General features: G+C 44.3%; 1 protein-coding gene and 1 long non-coding RNA gene across 2 annotated transcripts; one reads left to right on the top strand and one right to left on the bottom strand.

The window, feature by feature from the left end:
* Positions 1 to 650: 650 nt before the first annotated feature.
* On the bottom strand, positions 651 to 22,267 carry jupa (junction plakoglobin a). Its single transcript, XM_052084371.1, has 16 exons — positions 22,090 to 22,267; positions 10,489 to 10,524; positions 9,973 to 10,140; positions 9,645 to 9,895; positions 7,893 to 8,131; positions 7,388 to 7,589; positions 6,864 to 7,008; positions 6,561 to 6,664; positions 5,079 to 5,417; positions 4,649 to 4,801; positions 4,440 to 4,559; positions 4,211 to 4,361; positions 3,490 to 3,611; positions 3,361 to 3,400; positions 2,571 to 2,710; positions 651 to 1,511 (listed from the first exon to the last, which is right to left on the bottom strand). The coding sequence occupies exons 2-15, from the start codon at positions 10,499 to 10,501 to the stop codon at positions 2,574 to 2,576; spliced, it is 2,184 nt and encodes a 727-aa protein (XP_051940331.1). The 5' UTR covers positions 10,502 to 10,524; positions 22,090 to 22,267; the 3' UTR covers positions 651 to 1,511; positions 2,571 to 2,573.
* LOC127613398 (uncharacterized) lies at positions 8,699 to 8,961 on the top strand. Its single transcript, XR_007966174.1, has 2 exons — positions 8,699 to 8,791; positions 8,881 to 8,961. It is a non-coding gene; the product is annotated as an uncharacterized LOC127613398 (long non-coding RNA).
* Positions 22,268 to 23,003: the final 736 nt, after the last annotated feature.

The following is a 23,003-nucleotide window of genomic DNA, read 5'->3' as shown; positions in this document are numbered from 1 at the left end:
TCTTCAGATCGTATCGTGTCTGCATGACGTGCGCGGTCACACAAGCCATGTGTTAAGAGTATTTTCCATTGGAACATGATGATGATGATGATGATGATGATGATGGATGACAATAAAACCTCACAGTTATGATGTAACAACTGCTTCTGTCCTTTAATATTCACCAAGTTTGCTACAGACTTTGGCTCCGATTGGACCCGGGCCTTGCTGTGAGGAGTTTGCATGTTCTCTTGCGGCTTCAGGTGTAATGCAGACAATAAATTGTCGTTAGTTGTAAATGTCGCGGGGGGTGCTGGAGCCTATCCCAGCTGTCTTCGGGCAGTAGGCGGGGGACACCCTGAATCGGTTGCCAGCCAATCGCAGGGCACACAGAGACGAACAACCATTCGCACTCACCTAGTGACAATTTAGAGTGTTCAATCAGCCTGCCATGCATGTTTTTGGAATGTGGGAGGAAACCGGAGCACCCGGAGAAAACCCACGCAGGCCCGGGGAGAACATGCAAACTCCACACAGGGAGGCCGGAGCTGGAATCGAACCCGGTACCTCGGCACTGTGAAGCCGACGCGCTAACCACTGGACTACCGGGCCGCAATTCTTTTTTTTTTCTCCAACAACAAAAAAAAAAAAACAACAAAAACATGGACAGGTAGGTTTAATATATCCTTTAATTTTATTTAACAAAATTTCAGTAAAAACTCTTTGTAAGTACAAATTTCCCTGTCAGTAGTGTTTCTCCAGCTGGCGTCCCGACTATATTAAATCCACATAAAAGAAATCAGTCAATCTGTTGAACCAATGAGTCAATCAGAGTTTTGACATCAAATCGTAAAGAGTTACACACAAGCTCTTCCTTTCGGTTAAAACTGACACGTGTTATTATTCTGGCTAAGCAAAGTATGCAATCCTTTCCCCATAAAATATAAAATGTGAGAAACAGCTCATAAAAAGAAGCATCTCGTTTTCTCCCCTTTCCCTAAAGGCGCGTGTCTCCTTCCCCAATTTGTTCTCCGCCTGGGTGGCAAACTCGAGCACCACGTGCGCCACTTTGCGGTTACAGCGGGACAAAGTTGATGCGATATTGTCAAAACGACTCTTTTAAAAGGCATCAAAAAGAAAGATGAGCAGGTTCACACTTTTCCACCTGCGGCAGTGTTGTCAACTAGTCCTCTTTTTAAGAAGAAGAAGAAGAAGAAAAAAATACAAGCAATCTATGTGATCTTCACAAAATGAAATCTCTTTGGCATAGATTACCCACCCAAAAGCAGAAACACTCACACAGAAACACACTTGAACTTCTAACGCACACATACACGCTATCTTAGAAACGTTTTCAAGCGTGTGTAAATGATCCTCAGCAATGTTAGGATATAAAACATATGCAAGCCCTGTTAAGATTAGGAGTCCCGTACTCAATGATAATTGCATACATTACAGATAAAAGGAATCAAGACCCTTGTTCCATTCGAGGCCAGCGCCCCACTTTTCCGAAAATTTCTTCTCTCTTGGATCTGTGGAAAGGAAATAAATGGCATGAGAACAAAACCTTAAGAAGGGGGGAAAGCATATTTTGGGAGGTTATTTAATTCAACGTTTTTTTTTTCCAATCGGCTTCAAAATGCTACATGCGGGGAATGAAAATATTGAGTGAATGGCTTTGATGTGAAAGATAAAATGTGTGACGATGACAATGGTTCCTGAAAGCTTCCTGAGGCTGTAAAAAAAATAAAAACTATTATTGGTAATTCGGGAATATGACTACCATTGCTGTGCGAGATCTTTTAAAGGGGACATAATGCAAAATTGCTTATACAGAAATTGCATCGTCATTTCTGTTTATTATCTGACCACGTAAAATGAATCTTGTGTTATCTGCACCATTTCCCATTTGTCTAATTTACATACTATGTTATACGCCCCCACGCTAACTTTCTCTGCTCATTTTGGCTGAACGATGCACCATTTTCATCAGCTGCTTCAAAGTCAAAAGGTAAGCAGAGCTGCGCTGTGAGCACAGGTTAGTGCTAGCTAACAGTGTTATCAGCATTAGCTTCTGATAACCAGTACATAAGGTAGTTATTATCGAAAGTTAAGCCAAGCTGTCAAAGTAGGGTATCTGTGTTTGCCGATGTGTTTGCTGCATGCGCCACAGGTGCCAATCCATTACACAAATTGACAAAATGGAATTGGGAGCTTTTACTGATGAAGTGCTGCCACCATGAGAGAAAATAGAGCTTTTAATGGCGGCTAGTCATTTTCTTCCCAATCTGTAGTACCTCTTGGCCTCTGACCATCGTCCGACCTCCACAATTGACACAAATTCAACTGTTTGCAGATTTTGGGAGGAACCAATCCACTTTTAATCTCAGTTTAAAAAAAACGTTTTTTTTGGTGCTATTCAGAATTACTCTATGAAGACACAGCATGCCGCTAAACCATTTTAATAGAAAAGCAGTGCTGCAATGTTTATGTGCGAAGAGATGATTTACTATCGAAGTGATCTGCTGATAATGCCGACGACCTTTACGGCATATGGTCCAGATGGCTTCACGTTTCTGAGGTGTGCTGACCTTTTAATAAGGTTCAAACTGCTGTTGCCTGTCGTAGACCATGTTGCCGGCGAAATCGTCATGCATCAAGTTGGCGTCCACGGTGTCCATGGGAATGTCACCTGCGTAGCCGCCGAAGTTTTGAAAAGGAGCGTCAAGTTCTGCAAAAGACACGAGCGCATTTGCCATCTTGATCTTGACACCGGCTGCTGCTATTGTTTTTGTGATACATCCAGAAAGTACTATAGGATGCTCTTTGTCCATACTCCTGAAACAATTTCGCGTACTAAGAGAATGACTGTCTTACACTTAATATTTCTTCCACTACTGTATGACATTTAAACACGCTGGTAGGACAGTAATTGGGGGCGAAAAAAAAAAACAAATGGTAAAAACATTCATTCTACTTTGTACACAGTTATCTTACTACTGAGGACAAAGAGTGTAACGTAGTAGTACATGTAACTTACTGTAAGCTGAATATCAAGGATATCAAATAAATGCCGAAACCGATTTCCATAACAGAGCACACAACGGAGCTAGAAAGTCCCCAAAAGCGAACAACTCAAGACGGAGAAGGAAAAAATGGAAACGGTGGATGAGTGACGACAGAACGAGAAACTGACGTATCCTTGGGTGGACCTTCTGACTAATCAGATGCAGAATTGACATTTGCTGACTGTCTTGTTTCCTGGAAGATCACCTCTTGTGTGACTGTACGTTGAAAGTGCTGATGTGTGGCCTGCTCTTGCGGTGAATGCTGACTAATACGTTGTGTGTGTGTGTGCACATTCCAGTCACATGTCCTCACCATCTTGGTAGGGTGCTTCCATGGTGACGCTGTTGTGGGCCTGCAGAAAGGTCAGGTAAGGTAAGACTTCGGCATCTCCAGGGCAATAAGTCACCGTGTGAGCGGTGGCGGTGGCAGCTCGACACTCACCATCTCCCAGGCGGCAGGGTCGTGCTTGAACATGGAGTGTGTGAGCTCCCTGGAAACTCTCTTCTTGTGCTCGGCGCTCTTGTCCTCCGAGATGCGGAAGAGGACCGCAGCAGCGTATGTGGCTGATGAGGACATCAAAAAGTAGCAGTTCGCACTCAACGTCTGGTTTTGTTGGGAACACTCATGCGACTAATAAAGGTGACTTCAACCGAGGTGGCTCCACTGGCTCTACTTTATCGCCTGTGATGGGTTTATAGCATCTTTGCATGACCGAGTTAATACAAGCTGGTTCCTATGGTGGCAACAAAACCCAAATTTGTACGCAAATCAAAAAGGGGCACTGGCCATCAGTAATCTACACCAAAATTTGCTTGTCACTTTTCGCCAGTTGCTGAAGGGTGAAAATGTATCCTTACGTCGCTATGCAAGCTAGTACATGCCATCTCGTCGATCCTTTTCACGCAGCACGCTGACTTGAAGCTCATAATTGACTTTAACAGAAGAGTATTCGAGTGCAAACGTTATTCCATTTTAACATCACCAATTGCACTGGGTGATGTTCAAATAAATTTGGGCATCATATGTGTCTACAGTATGCGCCGTCTTTGAAGAGCGTCTACACATTTCAGTCAGTAATTAAAAGCTGAAGAAGGTTTCAAGCATTGTCGTTTGAAACCGACAAATGCTAACAATTCGCGACGTTAAATGTTGAGCGTCCTACCGATGCCCTCGTTGTCCGAGTGCAGCAGCTCCATCAGGGGAGAAGACGCGCCCTCGCCATCGATGGCCTCAGCTGATTGTTTGTCCAGAGCCAGCTCGCAGAGAACGCCCGCCGCCACGCGCTTCACATTGTCTACTGGCGAGTAGAGAAGCTGCCCAGGGGGGGAGGACATTTTAAACTCAACAACAACAAAACAAGACAAACAACAACAGTGTTTGGCTTCTGGTACCTGAACAAAAAGAGGAATGGTTTGCAGGTTGGCAATCTCTGCTCTGTTGACAGGGTCTCTGGCCAGGATGTGCAGAGCTCCTGTACAGCCTTCCACTATCTCCTCCATCCTCACTCCATCCTGACCACACGCACATGACGAGAGATTAACATCGATGTACAAACACATAAATGGTCATGCGCAGCATGTGGCGCCGCTAAAATACTTACCTGGTATGTCTGCTGGTTGGACGAGCCGTGTTTCTGGGCATCCTGGTGGGCTTTCAGCAACAGGTTGACCAGGCGGGGGATGGCGCCCGAGTCCCTCAGCGGGGCCTGGTTGTCCGGGCACAGGGCCAGGTTACGGATCAGGCCGACCACAGCCTTCGGGGCAGGAAAAACAAATGAACGAGTCACACCACCGCTCAGTGTGGAAAAACAAGGCGCTTATATACTTCCCGGATCAATACAACATTTCCACCTGGTCCTAGAAATTCCGTCCCTTGAAACTGCTTAGACTAAAACCAGAACTCTATGTGTCATGCGTATCTAATATTCTATATCCTCGACAGTGTTTCCTTAAGTTTCCCACGCTCTTGACTTTGTCATTTTTCCACACCGTCTGCCCAAACTACCTCTCGATCAGCCCCGCCCACAATACCTTGATAACCGGCCAGTAGTATGGCTGGTTGAGCAGTTTGACGATGGCCGGTATGCCGTAGTGCCTCCTCACGGCGTGCTGTGCCATCTCGGCCTGCTGGTGGCGGGACGTCAGGTGACGCAAAGCGCAAATGGCGGGCTCGGTCACATCCTCTTTCTCGCCGGCGCGCAGTATGGCGTGGATCAGCGCCTCAATGCCGTTGCTCTGGGTGACCAGAGTTTTATTGTAGGCGTTGTTGCATGTGAGGTTAGACAAGATCCCGGTGGCACAGGTGAGCATGTTGATGTCATCGGAGCTCAGCAGGTTGACCAACACCTGCAGCAGGCTGTCCATTCCCTCCTGAAACACAACAGAGAGATAGATTGGCACGTGAAGAACTAAAATACCGTAGCAATATCTGTCTATCTAGCACCTAGACCAGGGGTGTCAAACCTACGGGCCCGTGACGAGGTTCGACCAGGCCCGCAGAATAATTTAAAAGTGAAAAAATGCATATAAGACACGGAATTAGTATTTTTAATCAAATGCAGTTCATGGATTATCCGCTAGGGGCAAACTGTTTTCTCTTTAGTTTTTTCAAGTGTAGGCAGGGATTACAGTTTGATTTTCTTTGCACATGTGTAAATGGTTTTAAAATTCCTTTCTTTATAAATCTCGTTGAATCTTAAAATGCATTAACATATTTTTCAACAGCAATTAAAAATAAAAGTAAATTTCACATTTGTCTAAGGAAAATGTTTCATGACATGTTTTGAAACATTTTCCTAATGTTCTTGTACGTCACGATACCAAAAACAAAAGACAGACATGATATATTGGTTATTTATAGCAGAATGTGGAATAATTTAAATGGTCCAGCCAACTTGACATATACCGAGGCTGTATGTGTCCTTGGGTGCTTTGAAATGCGCTAATAAATAAAATAATATTATTATTATGATTATGCGGGCCAAAATGTGAAATGAGTTCGACACTCCTGACCTAGACCTAAAATGCTGCAACAGCAAAAACAAAGTGCAAAAACTACAATCACTCAGATAAATAAAATAAAATAACATAAAATGTACAAGAACAGCATTTGAATGAACAGGATAAACAATATAATGTCAAATACTAAAATAATGATGTGACTGAACAAATGAACCTGAAACAAGATGGCAAGATGCTTTCAAAAATGTTTATATAAAGCTAACTAATTAGGTCCTACAACAACGTAAATTTAAAGCAAAAGGATTAGTTTTGCTTTTTAAGCGCAATTAACAACTTTAATCTAAACATTTAACTCTTACTCAGTCTCCCTCAAAACGACTCCAAAATATAAAAATGAATCAATACTGTGCTGGTCTTAACTGACTGTTCTGTTTGTGTGGGCCCCGTAATGGTGATGGGGCCCCTCTTGGGGCCTTAAGAAGGTGCTTAATTCGCTTATGCCTCAGGCAGCCCCTGTTAGGGGCGAACATTACCCTGAAAGAGAAAACACACCTGCTTGGTGGCAGCATCAGACAGGTTCCGGAGTGTCCAGAGGCAGTTCTGCATCAGACGCTGGCTACTGCCAGTCAGGTGTTTGCCCAGAGCCTGCATCCCACCTGGAGGAAACACGGGCATGCATCAGCCCACAACCACATCATCACATGCTGTCGTGGAAAGTTGCGGCTCATGAGAAAACGGCCATTACCCACGGCTCCATTGACAAAGAGTCGCCACGCCTGCGTGACTGGCTTATGCACACAGGTAGGTGTGTGTGTGTGTGTGTGTGTGTTCACAGAATAGACATTTCTCACACACCAGCTTCTACAATGGCAGGTTTGTTGCTGGGGCACACAGAGAGCACTTTGAGGACACGGCTTGTGGTCCACAGCAGCTTTTCGTAGTTGTAGTTCCTCATGATGTGAACAAGACCCTCGGGACCCCCGTTGGCAAGGATGATGAGCTGTGACGGAGACAAAGTAAATACATGGCTAGACAGATAGACGGACGGATGGATCGGAATGTGCGAAGAGACATGAGGTTCATATTGAGAAAATAAAACTATACTTTTATGGACAAGGCTGTTTAAGGAACGCAGCGTGTAGACTTTGAATATTAGCTATGACATGTCGAAGCATGTGAAATAATTACGTACGGATTCTAATAACCACACCCAAACCTGACTGTCCTGAACTGTGTACGGATGGCGCACCCAAATCAAACCATGCATTCTGTACACCCGACGGACAAAGTGCGGTGCTCGACAGGGGTGAAGTCTTGCTTTTATACAATGTGGACTTGCGCCATGTTGTGCACACACACACACACACAAACAAACACACCTTGCTCTCCTGATTGCCATAAGACAGCAGCTGCAGACAGTCCGTAGTGATGGCCAAAAACTTGGGGTTGCTTTTCTTCAGAAGGGGCACCATCCTCTGCAGGCCGTCAGCCAAACGGACGGCCATTTTGGCTCCCTCCTGATGCAGGAGCAGGTTGTGGAGGGTTGTGATGGCGTAAAAGAGCACCGACTCCACGGGAGAGCTGAGGGGCGTCACAGAGGGATAAAGTACGAGTAAGGAACAGCTGACCTACAAATGTCAGCTTGCAATTTACCCAGAAGCCATTGTCAGGAATACAAATCAGAGTGCGTATTTGATTGGTAAAAATAGCGAGAAGCTAAATGTGTCCTAAAGTTCCGTCCAGAAAGAGAACATTCTAAGGTGCAAGGAAAGTTTTTACACGCATGCGTCACGCAAGTCGTCGACACGAGCTTTTGAAGAACAGGAACTGTTTGGGCTGATCCGCCAATGGTGTCAAATGCGGGATGACGGCGACCGGAAGTACCTGAGCATGCGGACGAGCGCGGGGATGCCACCGGACTTGAAAATGGAGAGCAGGCCCTCCCTTTTGTGAGAGAGATTGTGGAGGATGCTGGCGGTGGCCCTGGCGGTCTCCATGTCGTTGGTGTTCTGCATGGCTCGCACCACTGCAGACACCACTTGAGGCGACTGCATCAGCGCATGGCGGGAGGCCTCCTTGCGCGTGAGCTGGTTGACAATCTGCGCTGCCTTGCTGACCACCGCCTGATGGAAAGATAAGTATTGCCATTGGTTGACGTAAGAAATTAAAAGACTGCAAGACTTCAGCAACCCTGAGCAAGGGTTGCAACAGAGGGGCCATTTTTAAAATGGCGGACCGCGGTCTGGGTCTGGACCGTGTCGTGGTGCCTATGTTGCTTCAAGTTCTTTTCCAGGCTTTCTTTTTTTAGATCCTACTGGAGGTAGCGAGGACTAAATATACGTTCAGAGAGGATTGCGCCTTTACCGTTGCAATGACCTTCCGTTAATGGTCAGGTCAGGCCCCTCTCTGTCCATTTTTAAAACAGGTCTTAAAACACAGTTTTCCTCTGTAGCTTTTGACTTCAAATGACACTCGTTCGTCATTGTTTTAATATTTTGTGGTGTTTATTGTTTTTATGTTGTTCATTTATTGTTTGACTCGCTCTGTTCTTAGAATTCTTGCTGCATGTTGTTGCACTCTGTTGCAGTGATGGGTGTTTGAAAGTGCTCTAGAAATACAAATGAGTTGAGATGACTTTAAGGCAGAAAACATCGTTTGCCAGCACGAGCCAAAACACAGTGCTCTGGTGAACATTGCGTTGGGGGAATAATAACTAAACAGGAAGAGCGATTCACCATAAGGGCGAGGAGGGGCACCAAATTGGGCCATGATCAGCTACAGTCGTGAGTAGACTGCTAGCACAGCACACTACTGTCGACTGACAGCTGCTAAAAGCGATTTCTTTTCTCATTTGATCCCGTGTTACATCAAGGCTGAGATGGAAAACATGCAGCGGTCGTGAGAGGCAGCGTTGCCAAGATTAAAAGCGTTGGACATCAATTTCTTGATGTGAATGAGATCCGCAAAAAGGATCCATAGTAGCTCGCAACTCGGAAAGTACATGTCGATGATGACATTTGTGATTACCGTCTGTCATGTAGCTTGAGCGCATGCTATCAACTTGAATATGTAGCTTGATGTTGCTGAATTTTGACTAACAGTATGTTTTTCTTCCACCCATTTTCCAATCCTCTTATCCTCACAAGGGTTGCCAGCCCCAGCCGTCTTCAGGCAGTAGGCGGGGAACGCCCTGAACCGGTTGCCAGCCAATTACAGGGCACACAGAGACAAACAACCATCCACGCTCACACTCACACCTCAATTAGCCTACCACGCATGTTTTTGTAAAGTGGGAGGAAATCGGACTACCCGGAGAAAACTCACGCATTGTGAATGTTTTTCTTCATACAATAAAATAAAATCGGCATGAATTGGCCGACACACATTTGTCCCTTTCAGTGACCTTGACTCTCCTTGGCAGTCATTACAAAACCCGAATTGCTCCACTTCTTTTTCACTTCACTTGAGCAGTGGATGCTCGCTCATAAATTACATTTTGGCTCACGGCCCGCAAACAATGACACTTGAATTACTGTGCATGGAAGTCTGTAGTTTGTATGGCGTATGAGGAGAAGACCCGAGTGGTTCCCGTATTTGAGCAGAAAAAGTCAAAGAGACCTGGCAAGAAATTCGTACCTGATCTTCATCATTGAGCAGTTTGGTGAGCTCGGGCACAGCACGTGTGGCGAGCTCGGCGTCATCTTGGTAGTTGATCAGATGAATGATTGCTGCCTTCAGCATCTGGGAGGGCTCGGCCAGCCGTTGGACGTTGGTCAGCTGGGACGGATCCGTTTGGGTTGTAGTCAAGATGGTCGTGCTGTCCACCAGCGTCTCTGGAAACATGGCGGCCCGCACCCGCTGGCCTCTGGTCAACACGTACTGGGAGTCTGGAAATGAGTGATGACGCTCATCGTGTAAATAGCCAAGAGACTACACCGGACGATAGGACCTTTTTGGGTCATACCCGGCGGTTCTGCTGTGACGGTGGTGGTCACGGTGTACTGCTTGGATGTGGTTAAGTCACCGTCGTCATCTCTGACAGTGTTGGCTCCAGACTGGATCCCAGAGTCATATGCGTACCTCGTCTCCTGCCACTCCGAAACCTTCGTCACCCCGCTATCGAGCTCACCCACTGTCACAGAAACAAACAGCAGAAGACCCAATGTCAGACCAAAGTCTTCTCTTGTAGCTTAAATCAGTCCGAAATGTTGCGTTTCTCCATTTTGCTTCAATGCAATCAACCACAGACTGACATTTTGTAAAATCATCTTTTCTTCTTCGGTTCTATTGAGAAGCTAAATGAACGACAACATGAATTGGAAGGTGCATCGATTAACACCATCATCAATATTTTATATAGAGCCTCAACAAAGAGTTGCGCTGATGGGAAGACACAAAAATGAATAACGTATTTGGACACACATACACACTCATGCGCGCACACACTCACAAGATGGCAATAATTCAAAATGAGACTTACATTGCATAGACATCCTGGCCTCCTGTAGTCAAAAACCTGAAGGGGGGGGGGAAACAGACCAAGAATTTTAGATATGAAATACTTGTTCTGAATGAATGACGATACGCTTTATCTTATCCGTGTTGCAAGCACATGGGTCTTTCTTTTTGTTGCCATTTTCAAACATGGGCGTAAGAGAGTGTATTTGGATGCTAGAAAGAAAGTCTGCCCCTTCAGCTAACAACCGCAAATCATGTGGGGAAGAGAGCGGCATAGGAGAGATGAAGATTAGAAGCTTCCGCAAATTAGGAATGCTAGCCGCTGACCTTTCACTAGCCGCTGACCTTTCACCTCAGGCCCACGCCCAAAAAGTTGTGGGAACCGCCGATTGCTGACACATCACAAACTGGAACCCGTCCTACTGGTTTTGGATCACAGCGTGCACATGTCTGCATGTGAAGCGACAGTAAGTGAAACGGGTGATGCGGTTGCTAGTGTCGCACCCAACTTTGTCTCACAAATGCCTGCAACTTATTGTTCATAAACGACTTATAGACACAAATAGCTCGCCAGACAACAAGAGATCAGACTTCTCCGGCTTCATCAGCACTCCAGATGATGTAACAGACATTTGTCAGCGCTCGTCTGATGTAAAAAACTTTCCGTCTTTACAAATCACCCTTTTCAGATCCTTCTTGGGAGTAGCAGTACAACAACAGCATGATCAAATTTGTTCCTCTTTCTCCATTTCCCTGGTCCTCCACATACACGAGGTACTTAATACCATCCTACTGTTTTCTTTCATCATATGAAAGACGTTTTTTTTTTCCAAGACTCAACCGAAAATAGCACGCTTGAAGGAATGTTTTCCTGCAGACCATTTCTGCAGCTGCGGCATTATCCGCCACAGCCCTCGCTCATCACAGAAACATCTGCATTTTTAATGGCGATCCGTCTCAGAGATCTGACTGATAACACAATGCGGCCGCTGTGCTGTTTCGTCTTTGACTCTTGGGCATTGCATGTTAGCATTGTGCATAGAAAAGTAGTTGCTCGAATGGACGCAACTTCACAAGCCTTTGACTGAGAAGTGAGAGGATGCAAAATTACATTGAAATGTTTCCCACAATGTGTTAAAAAAAACTAACAAACAAACCACATGTGCACCGCATCTGTGGACAAATTCATACCGAAACAATATTTGACGGGGTGTGTAGGCCTACTGTACAAACAAAAGCAAAAGGTAGCATTTTGCCCATGCTTGGGGTAATGAAGACATGTACTCTACGTGGGTTTCATAGCACTCTCACAATTTGTCATAGTCTACAAATATGTTTTCTCCGCGTGTAATCCAGTTGCCCGGAGCACTGTCTCAGCAGTTGTGTGCGTAGAGCTGTCGATCCTGCCTAACCAGGCTTCTTGACTGCTTGCAGGAACATGCTACATGATAAGGCAATGACTCATGCGAGTATAAATCACTTGTACTGGGTGTGGCCTCTTGCCCATTTGGTGGTAACTGACCAAAGTCTGTTTATCAAGAACAGAGATATGCGTCCGCAGAAACATTTTACTGATAAACCGCAGCGGACACAACACAACAAGTTTCCTGTAAATCCGAGCCAGCGTTTAAGTTGTTTTTTTTTTTTCCTTTCTCAGGGCGAGTCAGTGGGTTCACTGAACTGTTGCAATGCAGCGACACACCCGCATATCACCTTGGTAACCCAAACTATGCATGGCCAGTGGTCCGCGGTGGGGATTTTATCTGCTGACCCATCGGATGGCTCAAGAAGGGCTTGCTTGCATGTGGATGCATGCTGGGGGGGTGTTCTTATTTGCTACCCACAAATTCTCGTGACTCAAGCTAAAAAAAACAACAATAATAAAATCAGAGTTCAAGTTTTTTCTCGTGTACTTCTCAAAGGACTTTGCTCTCTTCCAGTTAATAAGTGATGCCTCATTTCACTCTTTACTGTATATTGCACCGTCAGCTGCATGACTGCAAATGCATACTTACGCAGCAATACCCAAGCAACACGCTTTGCTTCGAAGGGAAAACGCCCACTCTCTCGTTGAGCAACGTCCTCCAATGACGGCGCGGGATGAGGCCTCCTTTCTCAGTGGAGCGTAAAAGCGAGGCAGATGTTACGTGAAAGCTGCAGGTGAACAAGTTGCAACAGAAACGCTTGGCTTGCGTTGTTGGGCAGCGCCGCTAAAACGCTACCGTGACATTCCACACAGACATAAGATATTCAGAGTGCGCAGTGCTCATGTTCTTCAACCTCCTCAAAACTCACTTCCTAAATTTATCTCAACGACTCGCTCATGAATTTATGAAGACACTTGGGTAACAATGGAAAATACGCAATTTATTGCTCGCCCATCACTCAGGCATGCTCGACAGGGAGTGTCTCCACACTCCCCAGTGGTGACAAGCTCTCAACAGGGGTGTGGCAGCAGCGCGTGGGGGGGTGTACGTGTGGAATGATTAGGAATAATACACCTAAAAGCTTACTGGAAGGCCTCGCTCATGCGCTGACAATTAACCATGAAAGTCTCATAGATAGGAAACAAATGTGTTTGATATCCACACTGAGTGCACGTATAAAAGACATTCCAGTGAGCCAGATTTGGACTGTGCTGGTCTAAGCGCTTCTTTCTGTCACAGCAGGAATGAATCAGCTCGGGCAGGAGGCCCGGGGGGGGTTGGAGATGAATGCTGCTTCGACTTCGCAGCGGATCCCAACATACATACTGCAATGATTTGCTCTTCACACTCCTACGGTCTTGGCAAGAATGGGCGAAAATAAAGACGGCACTTGGACAGTACCGTCGCCTCTGCTGTTCGATCCTTTGTCAGGCATGTTTTAGGTTTGACCATTAAACTTAGTATTAAGTTCAACATAGTGGGTGGTACATTGTTGGGGATTTGCTTGAGAAAGCAAGCGATGCCATTCTAAATATGTACGGGACAGTATTACTTAAGCTCAGCGTAACAAGAGCAACTTTTGGTTTCTTTTCAAAGTCGGTAAAATGCAACAAAGCATAACAGGTACCAACATTTTTTAGGGCAACCAAGCCACATTTGATATTAAACAGAGTAGCATGCATTGATCCAAAGAACCCCCCCCCCCCCCCACCCCACAACAACAATCTAGGAAAACAGCCAAAGTTCTTCCTTTGAGCTTTTGATCGCATACATAAAGATCACTGCTCACGAGGACCTGCAAAAAGCAACATTGAAATACAAAATGCTTTAAACATGCACGCCGTAGCTGCAGTCAATAAAGAAACTGCCATTAACGTGGCATTTCAAATGACCTTTGTGGGCTTCTATGTGGGTTAAAATTTTACATGATAGCAACACGAGCTACCTGTACATTCTCCTCCGTTTGTGCGGATGAATTCACATCTCATTCAATAGTCTTGCTTCAGTTTCACTTTCATTTCCAAATGTTTGTATTTTCAGGCGTCAAAAGTTTTGTCCAAAGGACTTTGTACAACAGACTTTTCTCTGATCGCAACAACAAACCACACTCATATTAACCAATAAATTGCCTCGTTTGTTTGGCCTTGGTTTTTAACAGACTTGCTAATGTCATGCTTACGGCGACATGCAAATAAAGCAGATTATTACCACACATCGGTAATACGTTCACCATCTGCACAAAAACAGATCAAGTATCAGACATGTCGTCTGGCTCCACAAACACGCGACTCCTGATCCATACAGTAGCCGGCCGGCATACAAAGATCTCTTCGTTTAAACTGTTTCCAAGAAGACAGTCCAGTCCTCTCAACACGGCAACAGACTGGAGCAGACTGCACCAGTTCTCTAGGGAGACTGCATCTTTACACGCCACAAACCTTCCGAGTCCCGACGACACATACAGTACAGTGATCCCTTGCTACTTCGCGGTGCATTGCGGATTTTTAAAAAAATCGTCATTAAAAAAATAATAATTATAATAATAATTAGCGAAAATGCCGCAAAAGATCTGCGGGACTACATGCATGTTCATTCATTCATTCATCTTCCTAACCGCTTGATCCTCACTAGGGTCGCGGGGGGTGCTGGAGCCTATCCCAGCTGTCTTCGGGCAGTAGGCGGGGGACACCCTGAATCGGATGCCAGCCAATCGCAGGGCACACAGAGACGAACAACCATTCGCAATCACACTCACACCTAGGGACAATTTAGAGTGTTCAATCAGCCTGCTATGCATATTTTTGGAATGTGGGAGGAAACCGGAGCACCCGGAGAAAACCCACCCAGGCCCGGGGAGAACATGTAAACTCCACACAGGGAGGACGGAGCTGGAATCGAACCTGGTACCTCTGCACTGTGAAGCCGACGTGCTAACCACTGGACTACCGGGCCGCCCGACTACATGCATGTATACCATTAAATTTGGCCTGATAAATATTATATATACTCATAAACATGTCCGGGGCGCAGGGGGGGGTACTTCACGGATTTTCCTCTTTCGCGAGGGGTTGTGGTCCCCATTAACCGCGATAAGCGAGGGATCACTGTATGGCCAACTCAAGCGCAACAGGAGCTTCGGCATTATAACGGACCAAAAAGGGGTTGGCTGGATAGATGTTTGTTACAAATCAATACGGGAGGATGTGAAGTGATACACAGTTAATGGTTTCATTGAGGCGGGTGACAGGAAGTGGTCGAAATTACCTAACATCAGTACTGGATCCAAGAGGAGACATTTGTTAGAAGAGGCTGCACTCTAGCAAATGTTGATAGACACAAAACCTTTGGAGACACACTTTCGGGGGCGTCGTGTGATGGGCTTGTTTCACAATTGCTGGCCTTAATCTTATAAAAACACTGTGCGAGAGCATTTTTTTTGGAACTTTTGACGATAACCGACAGATGATGGAAACCAGAAGACAGCAAGAGCACGAAGCCAAAAGCTCGGCAGAAGAATGGAAAATGACATTCTGATGCACGGTTGTGCAACACACAAATTAAATGCGTCTAAAAGTGGCAGATGCAGCAACACTTGCACCCCTTCTTTGGCTGATCTGGAAACGTTCCCGGCAACACGGTCGAGCAGAGCGAGCACACCAGTGAAAAAAGTAAGCAGTCCGATCTGTCAGTTAATTCAGCGCGCTACTGAAAATTGAATGACTGTGGCCAATAGAAGCAAGTTGGCGGCTGGAAAATAGCGTGTCGCGCAATCTATTGTGAATCAAAGGAAATGCGAGCTGTCTGGGGGGGAGGGGCCCTTGTGTTGTGCTGTATCAGATGACATGAGGTTGATAAAGAAGGACGGAAATGGTGAGAAATGCATTGGGGCCTAATTTGCATGGCTCATGCAAGGGTTCCCCGAACAGCCACATAATATATACTGTTCTCCGAGGGCTACTGTTGTGTTGCAGTTGGCTTCCAAATTCGCATGAGGAAAAAAAAAAAAGCCACAAGAACACCCCCCGAAGTCAGTTTCAGGACTGCTTTTCAATGTATTACCACTATAGCCGCATTTTTTAGAACGTTCAGTTCAGCTAGCCAAAGTATTTTTTGTTAATATTTATTGAACTGTGTACAGTTCTTTCCGAAACATTTATTTTATGTAATGGAACACTTTGGGGTTCCCCCCCGGTTCTCTCCCCCAATTTTGCTGCAAATTTCCCCTGGGGTGGGACAAATAAAGATTATCTTATCTTATCTTATCTTATCTTATCTTATCTTATGATGTTGACCGTCAGGTAAATCCTGAATAGACGTGCAGTTTTCAACGACAAGCAGTGCGTTCTGAATCTAACTTCCGGATTCTCCGCATGATCTCAACGGCAACTATTTGCCTTTTTTGTGTTGCACTCTTTCTTTTCTTTCGAATCAATTTGTTCCACTTTACCGTGGCAGGCAGACAGACAACTGTCTATTAATCAATCGACAGACAACACAGTGATTGGATGAAACCCCAATTGATTGAATCCTGAAAAGTGGGAAACGTTCACGGCAGTCATTTCGGGACCCTTTACGATAGAAACTGCAATAAAACGCCAGTCATACCTAATCGTTCAATTTGGTGGAAAGGAGGCGCGAGCGAAACAGACTAAGCCCTGTTGACCGTTTCATTAGATAGATGATTCACATTGATTGATGCATGTGTTGCTATTGTGCTCGCTAGGGTTGGGAGATTGGTAGCTTAGTTGCGGACTGCGCTGGGGAGAGCTGCGACGACGGGCCATGACCTAAACCCAAGATCTGCTGGACAGATGATAGCTTGCCTTTCTTGACAATGCTGCGACCGCCCCCGCTGTCAGGCATCACCTTTCCAATGCTCAGGGGGGATGACACGGTTTTCCCAACCCTCAACTTAGTCTCTCATGCAGAAATTCCACAGAATTGCCATAAATTTGTGAATTTACCTGAACAGTGCTGCAACTGGGTTTGCTTTTACACAGGCCACGATCAGATAGATTTTATAACGTTCAGAGCTCCAGCATCTGACGTGATGCATTTGAATACTCAATTATAGTGTGGCATGGGAGGAAAAGGATGAAAAAGAGCGTTTTTCCCCTTTTTTAAATAAAAAGCAGGCGTAAAAGTGACACCTCCAACCGCCCTAACACTAACAATATCAATAAGTCATTTGGTTGAAGCGAGCGATAAAGAAAACAAGTTGTTGGAGATGTGATAAGGAGAACAAAGGCAAGTTGAGTGTCTTTTACTCGCCAAAAAACAAAACTGACAGTTTTCACATTGGGCACTCGGCTGCTCCTTTTCAACTCTTTCAAGTCTATCGGACACTCCACTTTGAACCCAGAAATATGTAAAACTCCCTATCCTTCCTGAAAACTACAATACATACAGATCACAATGAACTGAGCACATGCAACCTTTTTATCTCTTCACAAGAAGTTATATAAGAGTGATTGTGCCCATGACGTCCAAGGTACAGGCCTGTGACGTGCTCCGATACTATGACAACGATACCACTTCACCAGCCTGACATTCTACGTCCAGGAAGAAGCCATGTCGGCCGCGTAGAGATATTTTTAGGTAAATAAGGATAACAACACTGAGCCGAGTGCAAGTTCTTCTTTAAAAACTGGATGTTACATTCCGCTCTGTGAGTTGCGGTGTCTGGCTGTTGACCAAGCACAGAGCTTCTTGTCGAGACCTCTGTTTTCGTGCTTGGTCATTTCTTCTTTTCTAGCATATGGGCTGAGAATATGAGATGAACATAATGTGCAAGAAGTGTATTCTTTGAAGCATTCATTCATGACTTCCCACTCAGCTGTGATGTTGCAAGTTCTTTTGTATCAGGAAGCAATGCATCATCAAATGACTAAATTCCACAGCATAATACAAAACTTGAATTTTGCACAACGCTCCGTCGATCTCCACTTACTGCATTTTAAGGTGAAGAAGATTTTGTGCAATTTTGCATTTGGACCTACATCCCAACCAATTGTTTGGTTGCCGGTCGAAAGGAAAAGAGACGGATCAAAGTATTTGACTGAATACAGAGAGTTACTCTGTTAAAGAATGGAAAAGAGTAGCGGTATTGTCCCAGCACTGCTGTCACAGTGAAAAACAACCTGGGATTCAAGTGTCTCTATTGGTTGCAACCAAAGAAGCAGAAACGTCTGTGCTCAGAGGCCAAATGTGGTGGGGCCAAAGCGGTCCATGTATGGGAATGGACAAGCACTTTGAGGGCAAACCACCACTGTTTGGGCATCAGTGTGTGGCTGCACACTGAGGCGGTCTGACAGATGATGAATTTTTCAGGGACAATACTGTCTCAATAGAGCCGGACGGGGGCTGTCTGGGAGAACAGGGTGGAAGTGTAATGGCACAAGAATGCAAAGCTGGAGTCCAGTGAGTACAAAGCTTGCTCAAAAGCATAGCAACAAATACATTTATCATATATATACACTTTATAGACACTTATCTGGCTGTTTGAATGTGTGTGTGATGGCCGTTTGAAAGTGCTCTATAAATACTGTTGACTTGACTTATACAATACGATACATGCTAGCAAAAATTGAAAGAAAACAAAAAATAATTAATAAAAATGGTAAAATCTATGAGTCATGACATTTTAATTAGCAGTGATACCACATAGGTAAAATTTACAATCCAACAAGTATGGTCAGTGTCCTTGTTGATTTCCAAACCACCACCTTGTGCTCCTCGCTCTCTTCATTTAGCAGATGAGGACGAACACAAGGAAACAAGAAGAAAAAAATACCAGGGTTCAGTTCCAGAAATAAAAGGGGCCAAATAAACCAAATCTGCCGACTGCAAAATAGTCAGCATCATGTTTACGCCCTCCTGTTTGGATACAGCGATGATAATAATGAATTTCAGGAAGAAAGCAGAGCTGGATATTTCTGGCATGTCAGCCTGATGACCCCGGTGGTTTGGACAGAGCTTTTGCTTCAGGCAGATTTAAGCTGTAACTAATTAACTTCACAGAGATGCCAATTAATTTTAGATTAAATTGCAACACTGGAAATCTTGAGGTATGCTTTATTTTTTTTAATGCTTTTGGAGCCGATAGGAAGAAAATTAGCGGATGAAAATATCATTTCAATCTACAGGAAATTCCTCTTACGGTGTCCTACTTTGATACCGATAAAATCACCTGCAGTCGAGTCACAGGCCTGGAAGCCGTCTAGAAACTTGATCTCTCTGCGTTCCTTCTCTATGGGAACAGCAGAGCACATCGGCAAGGTGATATGCAAACACTGAACAGGCCACGCGACATGTGCGTTTGGGCTGCAATTGAGCCCATGCAACGCACTCAATCAGACACCATTGTTCACCAGTCAAAATTCAGTTGGGATGGGGGGGGGGGGACCCTGAATCCGTAGGAAAATGTTATTATACCAAGCAAACAAAGAGGTTCGTTCGGCTATATAGTAATCCCCTTTGCAAAGTGTAGACCTATTTATAAATGCAAGGATCTCCCGGCCTCTTGCTCTGCTAATGTAGGACAGTATGAGGGAATTAAGCAGGAGGGGGAGAGATTATCACTGTAACCACCACAGCTGTATCTGTGAAATCTAAAGCAAGTGACCCCCTACAGCGCTCCCAGCACCCATCTCTCCTCCCTCCCCTCTTCCTCTTTTGAGAGCAGACGGGTGGAGCTTTCAGACCGCGATCTCGTCTGCTACCGCACTACTTGGCCAAGGGTTGACTTATTAAAAGCGTTTACTTTGCGATAGTGTCGCTAGCAAATATCGTGAACAAAAGGGACAATGTGACTGCCGAGCTCGTGTTTCACGCCACTTAAGATGATACGATTTGATAAAAGTAGTAGAAAATCTCATTATATGGCAAACCACTGCAGAATTTACTTTGGCAGATGGAAAACGTTGGATGCTACTTGACTTAATCGCAGCGAAAACAGCAGATGAGATCTAAGTAATTTCGTCTCGATGCTGATTTCGGTGGAATTACTCATGAGAAGTTAAATGAAAGGAATGTGTGCTCCCGTGCCCATCGCTAAGCAGGATTGGAAAAATGTTTTCTTGTCAAGCCTGGAGCAAAATTATCAAGGCTGCAGCGCGAGACGTTTGGGTGGCTAGTTGTAGTAAGACCATTTCGGGGATAATTTATTATTTAGTCTCAAACAGTAGTGATGCGTCACGCTCTAGATATGAAATGTGTGTGTGTGTGCGTCAGGGGTAGGGTTAATTTATAGTCTTTCATAATTTTGTAAACAAATTAATCTCCAGACTATTGTTCATAATGTGATTGGTCTTAGTGGACCATAAGATTTTCCATGAGCCCAAAACAACAAGAAAAAGGAAAAGATACTCTCCAACAAAGCGTTTCTTTTGTGACTGAATTCACTTTCACTTGAGTTTGTAAAGGATCAACCAACTGGAGTTCATTCATCATTTCAGTTTCAATGACAGAACTTGGTGAGAACAATATCCATGTCATTTAGATATTAATTGGGGCTGAACATTTAATCAAATCCACATCGATATGCTGCAATTCATAAGAAAAAGAAAAAAAGCTGCTTCATTTTAGTCAGCCGCTTAATGTTTTTTTTTATACATGCATGTTATTTATATTTTATGTATTAATATAGTTATGCAGTGTCTAGATAAAAATCAGCACTTGAGTTCACTCCACATGTTTACATATCAATCTTTCATGAAGCATGAAAAGCTGAACCTTTGTAATCTGTCTTGGGACTTAGTGACTTGTGTTTCAAGCACAGAATTGTGTTCAGTTGTTGTATTGAACACTTAAAAGACTAAGTCAAACTGTTCCCTTTGGAAAGTAATTCAATTGTATTGTATTGTATTGTACTCCGAACTCTGACAGTTTATTGGTAAGTACTGTTTTTGAAACTCGTTCTATAGGGCTCTTGTTTACATGAGGGGTGTTGCCATGCCACAAACCGGAAGTAGTCAGGGTGGCTATTATTCTCTGCTCAAAATACATTCACACACAAACAGCACAATTCTCGGTGGTTTATTTTATTTCTACATCATTTATGCCAGTGGTCACCAAAGTGGTGCTCTAAAAATCGCTCACTAATGATTTTCTCGGAATGCTGTAGGACTGATCATTTGAAAACAATCTTAATTATTAAGAGAGAGATGTTCAGTGTCTTAATACTGACATTAATAAATGCCATTTGAGAAAGTAAGTCATTTCAGAAGTGTGCATCAAATCTGTAGCGCTTCACATTGATCAATACCCAAGAAGTACCTCCCGGTTTCAAAACGGTTGGTGACCATGACCTCTGCAATCTGGTAACCTACCAGTGCTTATTGTAATACAGACGTAGTTAATTCTTGAGGACCTTGAAAAATATATATATCACATATTAAATTGCAATTAGACCTACTGTTAATATGCACAAAATCATTACTTCAGCCGGGTGTTCACTGTACTGCGAGTTAAACCAGTCCACAAAATGGAGCCTTCCCTCCTATATAAAGTTACAGTAGTCATACACTCTTTTATCCTGGAATTCTGTTTTTATTTTTTAACTTTTTTTTTCTCCGTTTACTGTTTTTTTTCTCTCTCAAACCTCGTTCTGTGCAATTGCATTTCCTAAAAATACCTATAATTAAATTAGAAACAACAAAAAAAACTGTTCGGGCATAAAAAGGCATGCAGATCCATGGTTCCGCACGATAATGCACTAAGTCAGGTCCAAAAAAAAAAAAAGAAGCAATGAAACCATCTCATAAGAAAAGATTACATGAAACAGCGTCCAATTATTCACCTGCCTCACGCGCACGCGCATACAGTGAACTTTCCGAGCGCTAACCATAGTAGGACTTTATTGACGGGTGACGTCAAGTACCAATCGATCCTGAGCCCAAACATTAAAAAAAAGATTAAACAGAGAAAAGGCTGGAACACCGTGACCAAAGGAAAAACAATAGTAAAGTGTCGATGACTGCAGCTGAAATGGTAGCCAGGGCAAACCATGCGGAAATGAACCGAGGACTTCAATAACAAAAAGCTTCCTTTGAAATGTATAACACGTCGAAATACATTGTTCCAACAGACATACGAGTGGTTACATATGACGTAGTTTCGAGGTGCCCATTCACAGAAACTGTCCAAAACACGGCAAGGCGGCACAGTGGGAGAAAGGTTCATTTGGCGAAACTCACCTGTCGAGTTTTACACAAAATATTATTCCAAGACGGGTTTGTTTTTCTTTCCGTCAGGACGGTGAGCTCTCTTGTATTCTGCGCAACTTTCCGCCACTCTTTCTTTCTTCCCCGCAGCACTGCCGTTGAAAGGCGACGTCCTCACTCCAACGCTCAACGAGTGCAAGCGGCAGCGTCACCTCCAAGCGACTCCGCCCCCTTCACATGGACCCCACCCTGCTTACTGCACGACCTCTGTTCGCGCAATGCCTTCATTGTTAACTGGAACTGTTGTATAGGAGTGTATTTACTCGGTAAAGCAATGTTGGCTCACTCGTCATTTCTTGTTGAGTACAACCGCATCGATTTTTTAAAAATAAATGAATCTTTGTGACTTGACTGGACAAACATAAACGACATACGTCAAGTAGCTGTTGTGTCAGTCTAAAAACCACCAGCTTCCGTCTTTGAAAATGTCACTGTCTAGTCTGGGAGTGTGTGTGCGTGTTTGTGTGTGAGGGGAAGTGATTTTTGTTGTTGTTTTGTCTTCCTCATTTAGGACCCGTTTTTTGTAAGTTTTAATTATCCTGTCAGCTTGCAACGTGCTGTTCTTTCTTTTTTTTTTTAGTTAGTTGAGAGCTACTGTAAACCATTGAGTGATTTTCCTCGTGTATGACTGACAGTAAAAATCCTTTTTACTTCTGAAAATGTCAGACTTAAGCGGAATATTTGTCTACACGAGTATTCGTGCGTTGTGTTGTCCGTTTGCCCCCTCAAGTGTCTTACTTCCAACAGACAACAACACACAAACGTAGTGCTGACACGGCGCGTAAGCGCGAGTACTGTTCTCGTCATGAAGGCCACACCTCGATGGAGTAACAACGAAACCAGACAACCAAAGTGAGTCACCACAGTCGGGAAAGGAATTACTCATG

The sequence above is a fragment of the Hippocampus zosterae genome, chromosome 13, assembly GCF_025434085.1.
Source record: "Hippocampus zosterae strain Florida chromosome 13, ASM2543408v3, whole genome shotgun sequence".
Classification (NCBI taxonomy): Eukaryota; Metazoa; Chordata; class Actinopteri; order Syngnathiformes; family Syngnathidae; genus Hippocampus; species Hippocampus zosterae.
The sequence above is the reverse complement of the archived record's forward strand: the minus strand, read 5'-3'. Positions and strand labels throughout refer to the sequence as shown.